This window comes from Oryx dammah, unplaced genomic scaffold, assembly GCF_014754425.2.
Source record: "Oryx dammah isolate SB20612 unplaced genomic scaffold, SCBI_Odam_1.1 HiC_scaffold_3, whole genome shotgun sequence".
Classification (NCBI taxonomy): Eukaryota; Metazoa; Chordata; class Mammalia; order Artiodactyla; family Bovidae; genus Oryx; species Oryx dammah.
Genome location: NW_024070187.1, coordinates 94,731,275 through 94,753,261, shown reverse-complemented (window position 1 = coordinate 94,753,261; position 21,987 = coordinate 94,731,275). Strand labels below are relative to the sequence as shown.

General features: G+C 41.3%; 1 protein-coding gene across 1 annotated transcript in view; it reads right to left on the bottom strand.

Annotated features, from left to right (window-relative positions):
* Positions 1-115: 115 nt before the first annotated feature.
* The window catches only part of BMP3 (bone morphogenetic protein 3), a 28,838-nt gene continuing 6,966 nt past the window's right edge, over positions 116-21,987 (bottom strand). The window contains exons 2-3 of the mRNA XM_040237183.1: positions 9,685-10,598; positions 116-1,783 (exon numbers count right to left, since the gene is read on the bottom strand). Coding sequence (XP_040093117.1) covers positions 1,592-1,783; positions 9,685-10,598 — 1,106 coding nt within the window. The 3' untranslated portion in view covers positions 116-1,591. The remainder of the gene's footprint in view (positions 1,784-9,684; positions 10,599-21,987) is intronic.

The following is a 21,987-nucleotide window of genomic DNA, read 5'->3' as shown; positions in this document are numbered from 1 at the left end:
GTGGGTTGCCATTTCCTTCTCCAATGCATGAAAGTGAAAAGTGAAAGGGAAGTCGCTCAGTCATGTCTGACCCTTAGCGACCCCATGGTCTGCAGCCTACCAGGCTCCTCCATCCATGGGATTTTCCAGGCAAGAGTACTGGAGTTGGGTGCCATTTAACATTAAATTATGAGCTACCACAGATAACTATAGGCAGAGACAGAACAAACTCCATGCCTTCTGTGTCTTCTGATAACTTCACAGCCTCTGAAATGGCTTAGTTGACTCTAATCAGGTCAGCCTGAACTTAGATAACAATTAACCATAGAGAGAACGTCAACAACGATCCATGGTCTGAAAACATTTCTGTCACACACATAAACAGAGTGAGGAAAAGATTTTTGAAACAATTTCTCAAGGGCAAAAGTGTGAGAGGAGATATTTATGACAAATGGAAATAGGGAAAAAAATAAGTGTATAGATTCAATTCCCTTTCTTGCTGGATAATTTATAGTAAACTTTATTAAAGAATAGATTCCCTGTCTGAACCAAAAGCCACGATCAACGTGAAAAAGTGTCTGGACATGGACATAGTAGGTGAATGAGGATGTGGATTTGTGATTGTGATTAGATTGGTCACTTAAATCTCCAGTAGTCCATCCACTGAGCCTTGGTATCTATTGATTACTTTATAGGAAGCAAAGGTATATCAAAAGAATTAATTGCATGTTTAAGGTCAATTTAAAAGAACAAATAAAAGCACTTGTGGAAGAGAGATACAGAATAATTAGATCTGGGTTTTTGAAAACTGGGTTGCTGGTTGCCTTTCTTGTGAGGGCTATGCAATGAAAACATGAGTATTTCCAAATAAATGGCTGAGGAAAGTGGTAACTCTTGCATACCCTCTTGGACCACTCTATCCATTTTGGTAAACTTCTCATAATTGAATGACACTTGTCAGAACATGAAATGAAAAAAAACAAGAATCCCAGGTAGACTGAATTATAAAATCATGTTAAGCCAATCTTCCAAAAGAGGGCACACGTCCCTGGGAATGTGTTCACATCCATACACACTGACACTCAGCACACATCCTCCACTCAGCTAGTCACACAAGGATCTGTAAAGAAAAACACAGGTAAACAATAGTCTCCACAAATTTAAGATAAACATCAAAGCTGACTGAATTATTTAGCACTTGCTAAGTTGCTCAGGAATCTAAGGCAAGAAGCCTACTTTAAAATATGAAATTATTCTATTTCTGTGAGCAGAGATCAATGATAAGCTATTGTTTGTTTCCAATCTATTTTCAAAGCCCATTACAAAAATAAATCAGTGAGTTCTCCAACAGTTCTAAAAACAGTTTGAGTGATTGTTTTTCTTGTGTAATTATTTTTTTTAAAGAAAAAGATTTCCATATTTAATCTTGCTTTGAGTTACATTCAGAAACAAATACAGTCCAGTTCTCCTTGGTGGAAATCATTAGTCTATTTGCTCATTCGCCTTTGACTACTGAAAAATCTTTTGAAATGAAATGCATTGGCAGTGCAAAAAAAGTCCATAAAAATAAACTAATGATTGAGTTAAGCATCCAGATGAGTTCTTCACCAGGTTATCTGCAAGCACAAGACTCTACTGTCATGTTTGGATATACTTTAAGCACCACATTCTTATTTTCATCAAAGAACAAGATGCTGAGTGAGGACATCTTTTCTGGCACACAGCAAGGCTCGGGAATTCCAGGAACGACCCCCACAGCTCTCACTATACTCTGGATGGTAGCATGATTTGATGGCTTCAAAGACTAGGAACGAAAAGGGAGAACACAGGTTAGGTAGAATGACTTTTCCCCTCTCTAGCCCCCACTAGAAATATATATATATATGATGGATTTGGTTCAACAAATTAATAAAGCCCTGGCATTATCACACATTCAGCCCAATCTCCCATATCACCATCACCAAAATGGTTGTCATCGACTAAGTGCCTATTCAGACTGATTGGTAAAAGAATTCGCCTGTGATGCAGGAGCCTGAGCTCGACTTCTAGGTCGGGAAGATCCCCTAGAGAAGGGAATGGCACACCACTCCAGGATTCCTGCCTGGAGAATTCCATGGACAGAGGAGCCTGGTGGGCTGTTGTTCATGGGGTTGCAAAGAGTCAGACACAACTGAGTGACTAACATTTCCACTTTTTTTCAGGTGCTAGACATGTTCTGTGTAGTGTCTCTAATCCTTACCACCTAATCACCATTTCTTACATTTTATAGATAGAGAAATAGACTCAAAAAGCTTAAATGACACATATAAAGTCATACAGACATGGAGAGTGAGAACTCGAATCCGGTTTTCTAAGCAGGAATCATTTAATTAAAAATGATTTAGTCCTCAAACAGGGAATTAGTACATCCTAGGGTGTTTTCAGGGCTTCCTTGATGGCTTAGATGGTTAGGCGTCTGCCTACAAAGCAGGACATCCGGGTTCGATTCCTGGGTTGGGAAGATCCCCTGGATAAGGAAATGGCAACCAACTCCAGTACTCTTGCCTGGAAAATCCCATGGACCGAGGAGGCTGCTGGGCTACAGGCCATGGAGTCGCAAAGAGTCGGACACGACTGAGCAACTTCAGGTCAGGTCAGGGTGTTTTCAGACCAGTCAATCCTAAAGAAAATCGGTCCTGAATATTCATTGGAAGGACTGATGCCGAAGCTCCAATACTTTGGCCACCTGATGCGAAGGACTGACTCACTGGAAGAGACTCTGATGCTGGGAAAGATTGAAGGCAGGGACGACAGAGGATGAGATAGTTGGATGGCATCACCGACTTGATGGACATGAGTTTGAGCAGGCTCCAAGAGTTGCTAATGGACAGGGAAGCCTGGCATGCTGCAGTCCATGGGGTCGCAAAGAGTCGGACATGACTGGGTGACTGAATGAAGGGTGTTTTTGATAACAGGATTGCAAAAGAAACAATTTGATTCTGAGCTAGTCAAAAAGAATGCTTAACAAGCACCAACTTAATATAGATTTTTGCCATGGCTATAGTGACATTTATACTTTGTTTTGAAAATAACACAAACATGTCAAGTGCATGCTAAGTCTCTTTAGTCTTGTCCAGCTCTTTGCAACCCTATGGACTATAGCTTGCCAGGCTCCTCTGTCCAAGGGATTCTTCATGCAAGATCTTCCTCACCCAGGGATCAAATCCATCTCTCTTTATGTCTCCTGCATTGGCATGCAGGTTCTTTACCACTAGCACCACTTGGGAAGTCCCCACTGTCAAGAGACATTGATCTATTTAATAGTTACCACCTGGATGAAAGGACGGAGAAGGCAATGCAACCCACTCCAGTACTCTTGCCTGGAAAATCCCAAGGATGGGGGAGCCTGGGAGGCTGCAGTCCAAGGGGTCTCTGAGAGTTGGACACGACTGAGCAACTTCACTTGATGAATGGATGCTGATTAAGAGGACCACACTGTTGGCCACTGGGGGTCACTGTTGCTCCATGGGTACAGACATTAATGCTGTAGCATTTTAGTCTTCTAAACCTGGGGCATATCCTCTAGGAATAATTCAGGAGGCCTGAGATTATTTTATGGCTGTCAGAAGTTTGACCAAAGAAGCCTGGGTAAAGTCTGTTCCCAAGCAATGCCAAATGGGCCCATTACCATACATGGGAGACGTTTGGTTTTATCTAGAGAGCCCTATCCAGCTCGTCTCAGCATTGAAGAACGGTCACTTTTCCAAGCCCAGAATGTTTAGGTATTGCCAGTGTGGTAAGACCTTCTTCCTGAGCAATGCCACACTTTTCAACATCAGTTCTCCCTGATGTCTCTTTTAAGCAGATGAAATCCATTAGAAAGAATTTAGAAACAGGTCTTTGGTAACTTGCCAGAGATCACATGTCAATTCAGGAGTGGGATTTAAGCCAAAACGCTGGCTTTTTAATGTCAAGATTTTGAGCCACGTTTCAGAGGCACCTCAGCCCCCAGTGAACTGGTATTCTAACTTTATACACCTAAAACTCCCCAGATGGGAAACTGAAACATATTGAAAGGTTAAGAGTACACATAAGCCAAAGGAGAAGCAAATAAGTAGAAAGTTGGCACATTGTTAAAAAATAATAAGATTTTGGTGGGGGTGTGCAGGAAAAGGGCAAATCTGACTTGTCTCATCTTTCAATTTTAGTGAAAAAAATTATCTATGCATTAGACTTCAACATGATTGCTAACAGGCACAAACTACCTTAAAGTTAGTATTGATGATGGCCAGCTCCTTTATCTACTCTTTTCCTGGAATTAGTTAACCTACAATCAATTAACTTTGCAAAGAAAGGTGTTTTCTTCCCTTAAGGATAAGAAGTCTCTGTTGTTCTATTCTGCATCTCCTGTGTCCTATGGCATCAACACTATGCATGTAATTGACAAACTACAGTTGTACTACCAATGGCCACTGTTTGCTACTTCATTAGTATCAGGTGATTTCTTAAGAAAACTTCCACAGCCATCCACTTTTCTCTATTGATTTATTTTTAAATTCAGTCATCCAAACAGCATATGATAACACCCCAAAGGATTTTTTCAAAGCCATAGATTTTCTGACAATATTTTGTTACTGTTAATGTTTTACTGACTCCTCTACAATTTAATTTTCATATATTTAAGTAGACAAGGAATTGATTCATAAATCCAGCTGTGCACTGCTTGTCCTCGGTGCTTGGAGCAGAGCAGGCTCTCTAGGCACTGAATAAATACTTGCCGAAATGGATGAAATACTTATAAATAATAACATACCCTCCGTTGCACCTATTTCTGTGGAAATAATTCCCATCAACAAAAATAAAAGGTTCTGAGCTAATGACCCAGCACAGATATGGAAAATATTCATGGGTGTTCCCTAGGAAAATTCCTGTCCTTTTTAAAAGCTCTAACTCACAAATGAGCAGTTTCTGGTGGGCTCACTGGAATCCAGCAAGCCCTTGATTGTCTGCAGTGTGTTTTATCAGGAACCTCTCTGTTTTCTAGGGAGTTGTCCCCTTTCTTTCTCACTGTGAAGTCCAGCTCCCATGACCAGGAATAATTAAGCCACACACAAAAGATCCACGTGGTCATTTGCTTGTGTGGAACATTTGCCAGTCTATCACTGTCATTCATTTTTGGGTTCCGATTGTGTTTCTCAGGTCTCTCTTCACAACAGCTTAAGAAACCCAGTGATAACAAATGCAAACCTGTGTTTTTTTTCCCGGTGCACACTCAATTGCTCAGTCTTGTCCGACTCTTTGCAACCCCATGGACTGTAGTCCAGCAGGCTCCTCTGTCCATGTGATTTTCCAGGCAAAAATACTGGAGTGGGTTGCCATTTCCTCCTCCAGGGGATCCTCCTGACCAGAGGGACTAAACCTACGTCTCCTCTGTCTCTTGCATTAGCAAGCAGATTCTTTACCAATGAGCCACCTGGGAAGCCCTCTTCCTCCCCAGTTTCACTTTTTAATGTGGGTGAAACAGGACATCGGTATCTATTTAGGGTTTTTCTTTTTTTTGCTTAGGTAACTCAGTACATCAAGATTTAGGATTTTTAGAGTTCATCTTCATGATCAGAGATTGAAATTGGAAACCTCAGGACATTAATTGAGGCTGCATCATTTTGAACTCATTCCATGTGAATTTCTTGTTTAGAGAAGATGCTTGGTTCAAAGTGTTTAGCTTCTTTGCTCCATAATTCTTTGTCTTTGCTGTTCCCAACCTTTGTACCACTCCATGCAAAAATACCTTCACTCCTCCAATCCTTGATTGGTTCCCTTGGACCTCTTGTCAGCAACAATGGCTCAATCGTTTTCATTTGAAATCTCTGTTTTCCGTCTCTGCTTTGGTGGTGAAGGGAGGCCAAGGCCTAAGACTTGGCTACAGCTATATGGGTATTTTTCATCTCATGGCAAAATGCCAGGGGTCTCTCTGGGGGGGAACAGATTGGCTGTAAGGGCTAGAAATCAGAAAATTCCAAGCTGCTGTGTCTGTGAATGAAATCTGCCGTGCTCAGGCCCTCACCTGCCAAGCTGCGGGTGATGTCCTTGAGTTGAATTCGATTACAAGTGCATTAACAGGGGAGAGAATGTCATCAGCTCTGAGCCTTCATTCCTGACTCAGGCCATGGGGCTTTGCTCCATGCTCTCCCAGTCCAACCCACATGGGTGTGATAGCCCAGAAACTATCTAATTGGAATCAGGGAAAGGGCAAAGCCTGGAATTTGGGAAAGGCAGAGCACAGCTGTTCTGAATTACAGACAGGTTGTCGACTTTTGCAGATGAAGAGCCCAGCTCTAGAGAGCAGGCTCTCACTGGGGAGGCCAGAAGGAAGGAGGGCCAGCCGAGGAGTCTAGCCTGGGAGAACTTTTCTCTGGGGCAGAATGTATATGTACAGTCTGAAAGGTCTTTGGCACCTCACTTATTCCACATGCATTTGTACTGATCTGATCAGAGGCTTTATTTTCCTCTGTGGTTCAAAAACTATATTTTTGTTTAAATAGTTGACTCTGGTTACCATGCTGGACACTGGGCTGATAACAGCAACAGTGATTAATTACCCCTGATGTCACAGCTTCATACCGCTTCAAGCTTCCCATCGTTTTGGTGACTGTACCACTTGAGAGACACAAAGCCTGGAAGGCTTACAGGGAAGCAGTAGAAAGCTTCAAAAGTTAAGCAGGTCCACACAAGGTGATGAAAGACCGAGATCTCCATGTCACAGCCAGACTTCCACTCGAAACTTGGCAAAAGGAAATCTCCAACTTGCAGAGAAGACTCCACCCTTATCCCTATTACATGACATCTCCCTGTAGTTTAGATGCCATTCCAAGGTTTGACAAGTACTATCATGGGCTTCCCTGGTGGCTCAGATGGTAAAGAATCTGCCTGTAATGCGGGAGACCTGGGTTCGATCCCTGGGTTGGGAAGATCCCCTGGAGGAGGGCATGGCAACTCCAGTATTCTTGCCTGGAGAATCCCATGGACAGAGCAGCCTGGTGGGCTACAGTCCATGGGGTCACATAAAGAGTCAGACATGACCGAGCGATTAAGCACAGCATGTGTTCAGTTGCTATAATAGATGTTCTCTTGATTCTACCCACCAAAGAGCTTATGAACTATTGGGCTGAAGGGAGAATCCTATTTAAAGCCTTATGACATTTCAAAAAGGATAAGAAACATTTACAAAACTTATCCTTGTCTTACACCTATTATTCTTTTTTAATATTTTATTTCATGTTATTTATTTGATCATGCTGCACAGCATGTGGGATCTTAGTTCCCCAAGGAGGAACTGAACTCACACCCCCTGCATTGGAAGCACAGAGTCTTAACCACTGGATCACCAGGGAAGTCCCACAATTTTTATTCTTTTGATCCCTACTCCTGTGTTTTTTTTTTTTTTCCAGTTCCCTACATTGGATTTTCTATTCTCCTCAGTCTCAGCCATGGCCATTAACAATGGCAAAAATTCATTGAGTGCCTACTCAGCACAAGGTGCTCGATGATCTCATTTCCCCATCGTTTTTATCACGCAGATACTGTGATATTTTTATTTACCCTAGTACCTGTTTCAAAGATGAGAACACCAACATATAGAAAGTTAGAGGAACTTCCCCACCTCAAAACCATAGCAGGTAAGAAGTGGAGCCAAGTTTTAAGCCAAAAGGATTCAATGACTCAAAGGATGGTTTGCAGACCAACAGCATCAGTAACATCTAGAGGCTTGTTAGATACACTGAACCTTGGGCTTTGCCCTTGAAACCACTGGATCAGAACCTACAGATTAAGAAGATCCCCAGGCAATTTGCAGATACCTTAGGTTAAGAAATCCAGCTATGATCAAGTATGTACCCTTTAATCATCCTGTTACACTAACATACTTCTTTCCTTAAATTTATCTCTTCTATTCTTAACTTTACCCTCATGCGTTTTTTAATTATTATTCTTTAAATCACTGAGGACTATGATGAAGATCTATGGAAATAACAGCAAGGTTTTGAACAGGAAAAACAAGCAGAGACATTACAGATGGGAGAGGCAAACTGGGGCAATTATGGAGACCAACCCAGGTCAGCTAACTGACTGAATATGTCCACGTGATCATAGCTTTCTGGGTCCTAAAATATGGAGTCAAGAGGAAAGAGGAAAACTTCCTCAGGCAACCTAGAAAAAAAAATCACAGTTTAGGAGAGAGAGAGGAATTATTTGGAAAACTCAGAGACCCACTTAAGATCAGTCATCCCAGTTTTAGAGATATTTTGAATCCATTTCTGCCTCTCAGTGCCACAAAGCAATCCACACTGTAGAATAAAGATTCATTACTGCCTGTTATACTTGGCATTTTTGTTGGTGTGTTTTAAATGCTATCCCAGTTTGATCAAGTTTCTATTGATCAATAAAATGTCCTTGATAATCTTTAGACAAGATAAGGCTGTTTATATCATTATAAATGTTTACAATCCCTACCTTGTATTTGGGTTGACAAAACCTGGAATCCACAAGGTCTAAAAAATGTAGCAAGCTTGTTCTTCTGAGACATCCTAACAGGAAAATGGGATTTCAATCAAGTTCTTGGCCCTGAGGCTGATCTGGCCTTGCTTAGTCGACCTTCTGCTTTATGTGTGTGTTACCCTTAGCATTCCAGTGATCACAGGCCTGTAACATGAACATGCTCCTTTAAAGACCTATAAGCACAAGTTGGTCACTTTTCGAGACAAAGGGTTTTTCTCTATTAACATACAATAGCAGAAGTTGATCCATGTCAAGTTTTGCAAAAAACTAAAACAAAACAAAGCCACTCTTATTTATCCTCTGAATTCTATTGCCAGGATCACTTTTCACTGTACAACAGATGCAAATTGTTATGAGCTAAGAATGGAAGTGCAGCAATAAGCTTAACTGAAGGCCAGTTATAAAACCAATAGGTTTTATTAATTCTAAATTCAGAGTACAGTCACTTGGACTTGCTGTGCGAGACAGAGGTGGGGTTGGGGAGGCTTCTGAGAATATATTTGTCAGGATACTGAGTGCTGATAAGCTAAAGGTTCAGTCCCTATTGATTTTAGAAGAGACATGGATTAGCTCTAAACAGTTAAAATGACTCTTAGAAGTCAACAGAGTCATTGTGCCCTATTCTGACTGCAATTTTGATATTTATTAGGGAAGCAAATGAAATAAGCATCTGGTGGATTTCATGAGGCAAGTTTTCCTAGCCCAACCCTGATCCTAACCCTCGTGACGACAATTCATCTCACAAGAGACTATCAAAAATGTTCTGTATCAGGGCATCAATCCAATTAGTCCTTCCTTTTGCTCTCATGACATTCATTCATTCCCTAAATACCCCCTCAAAGGTCAGCCTCCTACCACTGGGGGCTTCCTTGTTGTGGACAGGCATAAATTCACATGTGATCATGTAGCTGAATACGCACTATGTTTGGAAGCAGTGCAAAAAACATGTTTTACGCATACATTGTTTTCTCATATCCTTCTTCATACCAATATTGACTTCATATTACTTTAACAACCAGTAAAGAAAAACCAAACATAACCATGTTACCTATTACACTTTAGAATGCAATAAATAAAGGTCCAGATGGATTTTGTAAATGAAAACACACATTCAATTTGGGTTTTTCCACACTATGGAAATGGGAAGGACAGGACAAAAAAAACAATGGCTACCTTTGGCATGGGGAACTGGCATGCTCCGGAGCAGTAATAGGCATCGAAAGACTTGGGGGAGATAATCCATTCGCTCCAGCCAATATCTGCGAAGTCCACTCTAAGGTACCGTCTGGCACAATTCCGGGGTTCGATCCATTGCTTTCTTCTTGCCTTCTTCAGGGTCTGTTCATCAAACTGGAGCGTCTGGCTCTTCTGTTGAGGTCCCTTCCTCTGTTTCTTTTTGTTCTTACTCTTGTCAGGGGGCTGAGTCTGAAGAGTCTGGTAAGGCTTCCTCTCCTCCCATACTCTATCCTCTTTGTACTGATATTCTGCCCCAGGAAGCTCGTTGTTCTGCAGAGGCAGAAGGACCCCCGTAGAGCGCTTCCTCCTCCTCCGTTCCATAGAAAGGGCAGCCCTACTGTGGCTGTCCAGTTTTGGCACAGCTCCAGTGGGGAAATTCCGGTGTCCTTGTAAGCTTGACACCACACTCTCTGGCTCAGAAATGGCGGCATCATTGGCATACACCAAGATATAAGGCTCAGGACTGGGTGTCATCTTCTTTGGCAGCTGGTGTCCTTTGGTAGTAATGTTAAATCCTATGAGAAACTCCTCATTTTCCTTGGCTTTCCTCAAAAGTTGGGTGATGTCTTTTGACAGCCAGGACACAAAGTCTCGATGAGGTTTCCCTCCATCTACCGAAAGATGACCCAGGAGTTGACTTTGGTTTCCATTGGATTTGAGGATCCATGCAGAGAGGTCAATCTGAATGTGTTTCCTCTGGGCATGATGTGAGCATTCCTGGGACACAGGACAACTCAGGCTTATATTTATCAGCTCTCTGATATAGAAATACAGTGTGGCAGATAAAATGTTTTCTGACTTTGTTAGAGAAGTCAGGTTAAAAATATGCAGTTCCTTGTTTTCAAGCATTCCTAGGAAGGAAAAAAAACAGGAAGTAAACAGGAGTAAACAGGACTTTCTACTTCACATCATATACAAAGATTAACTCAAAATGAATGAATGACCTAAATATAAGCACTAAAATAATAAAATTCTTAGAAAAAAACATAGGAGTAAAATCTTCATGGTTTTGGATTTGACAGTCGGTTCTTACATATGACACTCAAAGTGCAAGTAAAAAAATAAGAGAAAATATAGATAAATTGATAAAATAGATAGACTGGATAAAAGTCATCAAAATTTCAAATTATGTGCATCAAAAGATGTTATCAAGAAAGTTTGTACAACCTGCAGAATGGAGAAAATATTTTCAAATCATGTATAATATATAATAAATCCTAGGATCCAGGATGGGCTTTCTTGATAGGTCAGCTGGTAAAGAATCTGCCTGTATGCAGGAGACCTGTGTTCAGTCCCTGGGTTGGGAAGATCCCCTGGACGAGGGCATGCAACTCACTCCTGTATTCTTGCCTGGAGAATCCTTATGGACAGAGAGGCCTGGCAGGCTACAGTTCATGGGGCTGCAGACTTGGATGTGACTGAGTGACTAAGCACAGCATAACACAGGATCCAGAATATAAAAATAACTCTTACACCTCAACAACAAATAGACAAACCAAAAAAAAAAAAATGACCAAAGGATTCAAACAGACATTTCTCCAAAGAAGACATACAAACAGCCAGCAAGCACAGGAAAAGATGCTCAATATCATTAGTCATCAGAAAAATGTAAATCAAAACCTCCATGAGGTACCATTTGACACACATTTGACATTTATAATAATAAACAACAAAATAGTAAGTGTTAGGATGTGGAGAAATTGGAACACTTTCACATTGCTGGTTGGAATGTAAAATGGTTCAGCTGTTGTGGGAAACAGTTTGACAATTTCTCAAAAAGTTCAACATAGAAATGGTATATGACCCTACAATATTCCAGGTAAAAACCCCAAAGAATTGAAAACAGGTATTCAAATAAGTACATGTACACACATGTTTAAAACAGCACTACTCTCCACAATAGCCAAAAGGCAGAAAACAATCAATGTCCATCAGTGGATTAATGGATAAATAAATGTGATATTATCTGCAAGGAAATCCAACCAGTCCATCCTAAAGGAAATCAGTCCAGAATATTCATCGGAAGGACTGATGTTGAAGCTGAAACTCCAATACCTTAGCCACCTGATGTGAAGAGCTGACCCATTTGAAAAGACCCTGATGCTGGGAAAGATTGAAGGCAGGAGGAGAAGCGAATGACAGAGGATGAGATGGTTGGATGGCATCACTGACTCAATGGGCATGAATTTGAGTAAACTCCAGGAGTTGGTGATGGGACAGGCAGGTCTGGTGTGCTGCAGTCCATGGGGTCGCAAAGAGTTGGAAATGACTGAAAAACTGAACTGAACTGAATTGTGATATAGTCATACAATGGAATATTATTCAGCCATGAAGAGGAATAAGGGGTTGATACACCATACAGTGTTGATGAACCTTGAAAATATTAACCTTATGCTAAATGAAAGAAGTCAGACATGTTGTATGATTCAATTTATGTGAAATATCCCCAAAAGGTAAATCCACTGAGACAGAATGCAGACTGGTGTTTGCCAGGGGCTGAGGGGAGGGGGTAATGTGGTGAAAGTGCCTGATGGGTAGGGGGTCTTTCTTTGGGATAATAGAAATATTTTAGAACTAGATAAACTTGGTGATTGCCTAACATTGTGAAATTACCAAATGTTCCTGAGCTGTTTACTTAAAAATAGCTATGTTTAAATTATGTAATTTCCACTTCAGCTAAACAAAAGATAACAGGAGTAATTTTACAAACTGGATAAAGATGAAAGCAAGGATCAGCCATATTTACTAATATTCTCTTTTCTTTACTGAAATGCAAATCATAAACTTAGTGGTATGAGAGCTGAGAGCTCTGACCTTTCTTAATGAGACTACCAAAAACTATTCCTATAAATTTGGTACAGTGTCATAATACTGTCTTATCTGAAGCAGTGTCTAGCCTCCTGGTTACAAGCATCAGTGGAAGTAAATTCACATTGATTCAAGTTCTAGCTCAGCTGCTTATTAACTATGTAACTGGAAAAGTTAGTGTTCTCATTCATTAAATGGAATAATAATCCTGTCATCAGAATTAAGGGCTTCCCAGGTGGCATGAGTGGTAAAGAACGTGCTTGCCAAAGCAGGAGTCATAAGAGACGTAGGTTCAATTCCTGGGTTGGGAAGATACCCTGGAAGAGGGCATGGCAACCCATTCCAATATCCTTACCTGGAGAATTCCTTGGACAGAGAAGTCTGGAGGGCTACAGTCCATAGGTTTGCAAAAGAGTCACAAGCGACTGAATCAACTTAGCATGCACTCAATCAGAATTAAGTGAGATGTGTGTAAATCAAATCACAAAGGGTCCAGTAAGTGCTTCTTAAGTATAAATTATTATTATTCTAAGTGCTGATATTAACCATAAGTTGGGGATTATACTTTCTATCTGCCTTACAAAATTAAGGGTGCAGGATGAGAGTGGGTAAGCAAGACCATACAGCTCAATCTTCAGATAATGTATCTGAAAAAAATTGAGTCACGCGTTGGAAAGTGTCGTGAAGATAATGCTGTTTGTGGAGCTTGTCTATAGTTTATGGGATTAGGGGCTTCTCTGGCGGTCCAGTGGTTAAGAATCCACCTTGCAATGCAGGTGAGGTAGGTTCGATCCCTTGTCAGGGAACTAAGATCCCACATGCCATGGAGCAACTAAGCTTGCACTCTGTTAACTTCTGAGCAGCCTGTGCTCTGGAGCCTTAGTGCCACAAGGAAAGATCCTACGTGATACAGTGAAGATCCTTCAAGCTCAACTAAGACCTGATACAGCCAAATACATAAATAAATTTTAATACAATAAAAAAATAAAGCTTATGATTTCACATGAATTTAAGAGGGGAATTGCTTCTCTAGAGCTTGATGAAATTATTGAAACTAGGCAACTGTATTTCCAATTTCTCAAATGCACAAATGAGGAGTAACAGAATGGGTGACTGATTAGCAGGGGCAGAAGCTGGTTCCTGCTCTTGAGATCATCTCATGAGCTAAGAGTAAGGCTGAAGTTACACTCAAAATCCCCAGTCCTGGGATGGGGCACCAGAGCTCGAACCCTCTTCCACACACTTGTTTCATATATAGATTTGTTCTGGAAACAAAGACGCAATTTTGAAATTATGTTATTGATCAGAAACATATTTCAGTAAAAACAAAACATTTTAGCAAGATTGGAAACTTAAAATGAGTTCACTGAGTCCCCAAGTACGGGAGAAGTTCATTTGGGACACATATTTCACTCCTTTCTAACTCCGTGTGAGGGAAAAGCGGGAAGCTGCCGTTTGTGAAGGTTTGTATAGTCCATGAAAAAGTTGAAAGTGAAGTTGTTCAGCTGTGTCCGACTCTTTGGGACCCCATGGACTGTAGCCTACGAGACTCCTCCGTCCATGGGATTTTCCAGGCAAGAATACTGGAGTGGGTTGCCATTTCCTTCTTCAGTGACACCAGGATAATATTTTATAGACTTTTATTAGAAAACCACAGCATCAGCCTTGTTCAGATTCTAGCTCTGATTCGTACCAGTTACCAGAGCATATACTTTACCCAAATGGAAATTAAAATGGAAGGAAAAGTATGTGGCAATCGGATGGTTGCCAAAGGAACACACTGGAGTGCGGAAATGAACTCTGAGGGATGTGGGTGGTGGTGTCTTACTGGGGAAACCAGTCCTGCTTCTTTCCCCTACATTTGGCTTCAGACTATTTCCTTCTTATAAACACTTTGCGTCCTGCTGTTAACCAGTCTCCACCTTGGGTCTAACCTCTGATAAAATCTCATGAGTGTCTCATAATCTACCTCTTCTGATGGCTTTAATTTTAATTGATTGCCTTACTTTCAAGTCAAAGCCCGACGGCCCAGGCTCAGCTCTACCACAGTGGCTCAGTAGGTAAAGAATCTGCCTGTCAAGGAAGGAGACAAGGGTTTGATCCCTGGATCGGGAAGATCTCTTGGAGAAGGAAACAGCAACCCACTCCAGTACTTTTGCTTGAAAAATCCCATGGACAGAGGAGCCTGGTGGGTTACAGTTCATGGGGTCATAAGAGTCAGACACGACTTAGTGGTTAATCCACCACCAGCACCACCATGCCCAATAGCTGTTCTCACGCAAATTATCTAAACTCTTCAAGTCTTAGTTTACTTACCCGTAAAATGAGCCCAATACTATCAGCAGAGTTGCTCTGAGAATTAATTGAAAGAATACAGGTAGTGTACACAGCACATAAGACAAAATTCAATGAATGTTAGCTAACTAGAACAGCAATGTCCAAGTAGGCACTTAAGTTTGAATTCAGATGTGCTGTAAGTATAAAACAGTTTCGAAGCCTTAGCACAAAAATGAGTATAAAATATCAAATGAATATTTCATATTGATTATGTGTTGAAATCATACCATTTGAAAACACTGGACTAAATATTGTGATTATTGTGATTTATACCAAGAAATATATATTTGGTCTTTATCTCTCAGGGCCAGAATTCCTAAAACCTTTGGAACTGTCTAAGTGATGAGAGCCATAAAGTGTCCTTTCTATGCTAATGGAGTGGTTTTGGAGGCCAAATAATTTTGGCTTCCCAGGTAACTCAGTGGTAAAGAATCTGCCTGCCAATGCAGGTGACAGGGATTCCTGGATTGGGAAGATCCCCTGGAGAAGGAAATGGCAACCCACTTTGTATGAAATCCCATGAACAGAGGCCTGGTGGCCTGCTGTCCATGGGGTCTCAAAGAGTTGGATACAACTGAGCAACTGAGCACCCACAAAGAACGGGAGCTGGTTGTCTGGGAACTTAACCCTGTGATTAGGGGTTTGGCATTTTCAGTCTCACTCTTAAGCCCAGATGTCTGGGTGGGGAGAGGAGCTGGAAATTAAATTAGTCACCAATGGCCAATGATTTAATCAGCCACGACTACATAATGAGGCCTCCATACAAATTAAAAAAAAAATAAAACAAAACCTAAAACACAAGGTTTGGAGAGCTTGGGGGTTGGTGAATATGTGGAGACTGGGGAAAGTGATGCTCCTGGTGCCAGCAAGGAATCCCCGAGCCTTCCCCTACCTTGCCCTGTGCATCTTTTACCTGGCTGTTCCTGAGTTGTATCCTAAAGTAGGACTGTAGTGAGTAACTGCATTTCCTGAGTTATGGGAACCACTCCAGCAAATTAATCAAACCCAAGGAAGAGGTTGTGGGAACCTCCAATCTGTAGCCATAAGCACAGGTAGGTCATAAGCACAGGAAGCAATCTGGGTTTGGGACTGGCATCTGGAGTGGAGGACAGTCTTGTAGGACTATTCCCTTTATCTATGGAATGTGGATGCTCTCTTTAGGTAGATAGTGTCAGAATTCGGTTGAGTTCTCAGACTCCCTGTTGGTATCTGAGTATTGCTTGCTGGTGTGGGTGCAGAACATTTAAAATATAATGTATTATTGAAACTAATCTCACCCTTTGCTTTTCATATTTTTAATGAGGCTACTAAAATTTTTAAATTGCATATGTGGCTCACATTTGTGGTTCAAAGTAACTTTCTCCTGGACAGTGGAATGACCACCATTTTTGTGGTCATGTGGTCCAAAAGGAAAGAAAAAAGGCATTTTTTTCCCCAAACACAGGGAAGAATTAGGAATTTGCTAAACATGAACATGCAAACCAAAATGTAAGTTGGGCAAGAGATTATTTTCTTGGAAAGCAACACACCTTCCTTTATTAAGGACATATTTCTGTGCTTAGTTGCTCAGTCTTGTCCCATTCTTTGCGACCCCATGGCCTGCAGCCTGGCAGGCTCCTCTGTCCATGGGAATTTCCAGGCAAGAACACTGGAGTGGGTTGCCATTTTCTTCTCCAGGGATCTCCCCGACCCAGAGATCAAACCGTCTCTCCTGCGTTGGCAGGCAGATTCTTTACCACTAAGGCATGCTGCTGCTGCTGCTAAATCGCTTCAGTCGTGTCTGACTCTGTGCGACCCCATAGACGGCAGCCCACCAGGCTCCTATCCCTGGGATTCTCCAGGCAAGAACACTGAAGTGGGTTGCCATTTCCCTCTCCAATGCATGAAAGTGAAAAGTGAAAGTGAAGTCGCTCAGTCGTTTCCAACTCTTCGAGACCCCATGGACTGCAGCCTCCCAGGCTCCTCCATCCATGGGACTCTCCAGGCAAGAGTACTGGAGTGGGTTGCCTTTGCCTTCTCCAGCTAAGGCACCGGGAAGCCCAAATCAAGTATATTTCAGTGAAAAATAAAAAAAAGAATGAGGGTAAAATGGATTGTTGGGGAGGCGATAAGAGGAGCACACTGTAGTTGTCAGTGGTGCTGGATATCTGGAAGCTTTTGCATAAGCAATATTTCTAATGTTTTAAATGGAGATTTATAAAAAAATCCCAAATTAACCTAGTTATTCGAAGTACTTACAGATATCTCAGCTGCCTAAATTCAGAAAAGGAATAGACAGGGACTTCCCTGGTGATACAGTGGTTAAGAATTTGCCTTCCTTTAAAAAAAAAAAAAAAAAAGAACACTCTGCCTTTCAATGCAGGAGATGTGGGTTTGATCCCTGGTAGGGGCACTACCACACGCTGCAGGGAAACTAAAGCTTCACACTGCTAGAGACCTCCTGTGCAATTACAGAAAGTCTGTGTGCCGTAATGAAGACTCAGAACAGCCAGAAAAAAAAATTAAAAATAATTAAAAAAATTTTTTTAATAATAAAATTTTTTTAAAAAAAAGAAAAGGAATGGCCAGTTGACATTTAGCTCTTAACTAACAGCATTATGACCCCTGGTACTCAAAGCCTTTGCCATTCCCACCCAGGTGAAGGAATATATTCCCTCTGCCTGTCCGAGATCTCCCTCCTCCCCACCTTTTTAAAACAATAAGTCTCCACCATTTCACAAACTATTCCTTGATTTCTTTAACCCATACTTTATTTTTGTCTTCCCTGAATTGAAAGCATTTCATTTCCATACAAGTCAATGCTCTCTTCCCCAAAACAAGTCAACAAATACTTTCCTGCAGGTTGAAATATATGCTAATAATATCTGTTCCATTATTCTCATGGCTTTTTTGATTTTATATTAATTTAACTGTTCAAAAAAGTATCTTTTCCTATACTTAAGAGCAGGAGTTTTTCAACAGTGTTCTCTCTCTTCTCAGTGCAAAGCACAGATTTGTCTGTGAAAAAGATATCTATGTTGGCATATCAGTGAATGGAAAATGCTTTCCTGTTCACTTTTTCCATTCTTCTGAAATATTCTGATATTCACCTATTTGGAATCAATGAATCTGAAAATGGAGGCATACTTTCTGATTAATAAGAGCAAAATATAATAATAATATTAAAACTAATGGCAAGTGTTATCATGTTACAGAATAATGGTTTATGTATTTTCAGGATGCACTTTGTAGTCTTCAGGTACTAGAGAACATTAACTGTGTACCACACAATTCAATCATATCTACAATTGCATGCTTATTCTGGGTGCTCTAACTTTAACTAGTTTATTAAAATAAAAGAAAGCAGCTAGGAAAGTAACCTAGATGTTGCTCTTAAAGTTATTTCTTACATATTTGAGTTACAGAATACCTGCTCTGGAGGAAAGCAAAAAAAAAAAAAGCAAACAAACCACGTTAACCAATGACTTAAGAATTGTTTACAAATACTCGAGGGGCCATAGAGAGATCAGGACTTTTCTTGTCAGTGTCAAAGATGAGAATTAGGTCTAAAGGTGATAGCTAAATGGAGGCAGAATCCAGGTCAAGGTAAATAATGACTGTCTAAGTGTGTAGCCTGATGGTGAGACGCTTCTATGGGGCCAGGCATACAGAAGAGAGACGACCATATTTCAAGACTTACTGAAGGATCTCTCTATAGTAGGGAAGGTGTGAAAGGTGAACTAGATAACCTCTCAGATCCCCTGCAAGGAGCTACAACAGGCTTTAATTTCAGCTCTTTCCAAGGTCCTGGTTTTAGATGTCAAAATATAACTACCAATAGGTGGTGCTGTTTTCTTACTGTTTGTTAAGCACTAGCATAAGCTTGCGGAGAAGGCAATGGCACTCCACTCCAGTACTCGTGCCTGGAAAATCCCATGAATGGAGGAGGCTGGTAGGCTGCAGTCCATGGGGTCGCTAAGAGTCGGGCATGACTAAGCGACTTCACTTTCACTTTTCACTTTCATGCATTGGAGAAGGAAATGGCAACCCACTCCAGTATTCTTGCCTGGAGAATCCCAGGGACAGGGGAGCCTGGTGGGCTGCCGTCTATTGGGTTGCACAGAGTAGGACACGACTGAAGTGACTTAGCAGCAGCAGCAGCAGCGGCATAAGCTTGGCTTTTCCTTGCTGAACATACTTCTCCTATGGTCCGTTTAGTATGTGCCACTGGCATTATAATATTCTGAATTTTCTAGAGTCATCATACCTGTGAATTGGAAAGGGGCTTAGAAGTCAGGTGAGTTTTAGAACTAGCCATACTTTTTTTTTTTTTTTGGACACCTGTTAGGACTTTGCCACTTCTCCCTGAAATGTCTTCATCCAGCCTAGTTCTCCTTAATGATCCAGATTCCATTTTTAAGGCAAAGCAGAGGCAAGCTTTTTACAACCCACTTCTTTCATTCAGACCCTGTCCCAGTCACTATTTTCATTATATTGTTATTCGTTCCTAAGACCCTAAGTTCCTTAAAGCATAGTGTTAGTCGCTCGTCCTGCCCGACACTTTGCGACCCCATGGACTGCAGCCCATCAGGCTCCTCTGTCCAACTCTTAAGTAGTGCTCAGTAAATACTTCTTCTATGAATAAACAGAATTAGTCCAACCTATTCACTGCAGAGGGCTTCCCCCGAGGCTCAGCAGTAAAGAATCTGCCTGCAGTGTAGGAGATGCAGGAGACTCGGGTTCAATCCCTGGATCGAGATTCTTGCCTGGAAAATCCCATGGACAGAGGAGCCTGGAGGGTTGGATACAAGTGAAGCGACTTAGCATGCACGCATACACATTCATTGTAGAAATATGAAAATGAAGGACCATAAAAGTCAGCCAGCCAGTGAGCATTGATTTTGGAGAGGAACTCAGGTCTTCTATTATCTCTATAAAAAAGTTGGGGGTGGGGGGAGGGGTCTGGTTATCAGATAAAGGCAGAACATCTATTTGTTTTCATCTGAAAAGAAAGCACCTGCTCCTCAAGAAACCCAGGACTCTGCAAAGAAACAGACCTGGGACCAGCCGTACTATTGTGACAGACAGTTCAGTTCCTCTCAGGGAGGAGTCAAGGCGGTGCCTGGGGAGTGGGAAGTGGGAGGTAACCTTCGTGCTGGCCCACACAGAACGTTTTCAAAGGGAAATAGAACATACAATGGAAAGCTTTCTATGTAAAGTCTGATTTTAAAACAAATAGACTAAATGAAATCTTGATGATTAGTTAAATCCCCAGGAAGCAGCGAAAACATTTTAGTCATACAGAAAATATGTAACTAAGAACAACTCATTTTTTTCCATCCCTTTCTCCAAACAAAGCACAGCTGCTAGAAATGCCAGGGTGCCTAGGACAGGGCCGTATATGCTCATAGTCACGGGCTGAATACTCTCTGCTGATTATGGCGCCAAGGCTACACTTCCTCTATGCCACCTTCAGTTTCCCGGCATCAAGAGATGGAGAGATTCTAAATAGAACACAGAATGTTGTTTTTCTTGCAGAGTTCCAGTCAAATGACTGAGTTTTATGGGATCTCAAAACAACCACCCTCTATGTCCAAAGTAAAACACGGCCAAAGATGATATAATGTATGTTTTTCTAGAACAGCAAAACGTTCACTAATCAAGTTTATCTACTCTCAGCCTCCACCCAAGGGCATTCCTAGACTGTGAGCTCTCAGAGGGTAGACCCATGTCCAGATAAATCTTTGAACTCCTAGCACTTTGCGTGGTCTGGAGCATTGATATCCTGAAAAATATTTTAAAATATTTAACAATGAATGAGCCACTGTTCAAACTTAGCAGATTCTTGAGTGTTTCCTACTTCACAACAAAGTGAAAAAAAAATTTAAGCTCCCAAAGCAAAAAGCCTTCTGGGCGATAAGTATCCTATGGAATTCATTTCATCAGGAGAAAAACATTACTAGAACAGTGTGTAAAGTAGAATGGCTTTGTCCCACATCTTCATGGTAAAATGTCTTAGGGGAAACTCTTAAACTGAAATTTCTTTCAATTATTTTTAAAGCATCTGTTGCCTGGATGATAGCTTTTCTACTATCTTCTGTTACCTAGTCCCCTGAACACCTAATTCAGCTCAGCTGAATTATTTCCCGAGCGCCTACTGTGTGGCCACCTATGCCAGGCCCTCAAAATATAAGCTTGAAATGAAATATGCTATTTGCCCTCCAGAAACTTGATCCCTGCCCCATCACCCATTTTCTAGCAAACCTATTAGGCCCCAAACTCTGCAGCTGGGAAAGAAGGGTTAGACATCTTTATTAACTTACTTTTGAACTCCTCCCCAGGGTAAACCTGTCACAAAAACATTAATATACCATCCAAAGTGAAAGAAACTTACCCTTATATAAATTAACAAACCATTTGTCCAGGGAAAGACCCACTAAAACAGCCAGATGAGACCAGAACTCAGAGGTTAATCAATCCTGAATTTCAGACGCCGGTTATAAGATCGTCAAAACTCCAGGGATGTTGAGTTTAGAGCGGTGTCTCGGGCGTCAGAATCACCCTACTGGCTTGTGAAAACCGAGGCTTCTGTGCCCACCCTCAGAGTGTGATTCAGATGGTTTGGGTGGGCTGGAGGATTTCTAACAAGTTCCCTGGGTGATGTTGATGCTGCTAACTCAGGGATCACACTTGGGAAAAAACTAACTTCAAGAAATCACTATAAAGAAGTGCAACTCTGCTCCATGCAGCCACCAAGGCCAGGACAGAAACAGTAATTTCTTGAGTGGAAATTTGGCATAGATTGTATTACAAGAGGACTATGACCTCTTCATGCTTACATTGCTATCCAGATATATCCTTTGCGCCACAAACCACTACATGGTATTACTGTGTTAGATATGTTTAAGGTTTTGTGGGGAGTGAGAGAAAGACTGTATCTCGAAGTATTAAGACTATCTCATTTACATGGGACTTCCAAATGCATTTTCGCATTCAATTTTTCAACTATATTTCACCATCTTTCTGTGAGACTAGCACCGTAGGTATAACTTAACCCATTTGATAGATGATAAAATTAGGCCTGGAAATATTAGATGACCTTATTAATTAGCAATG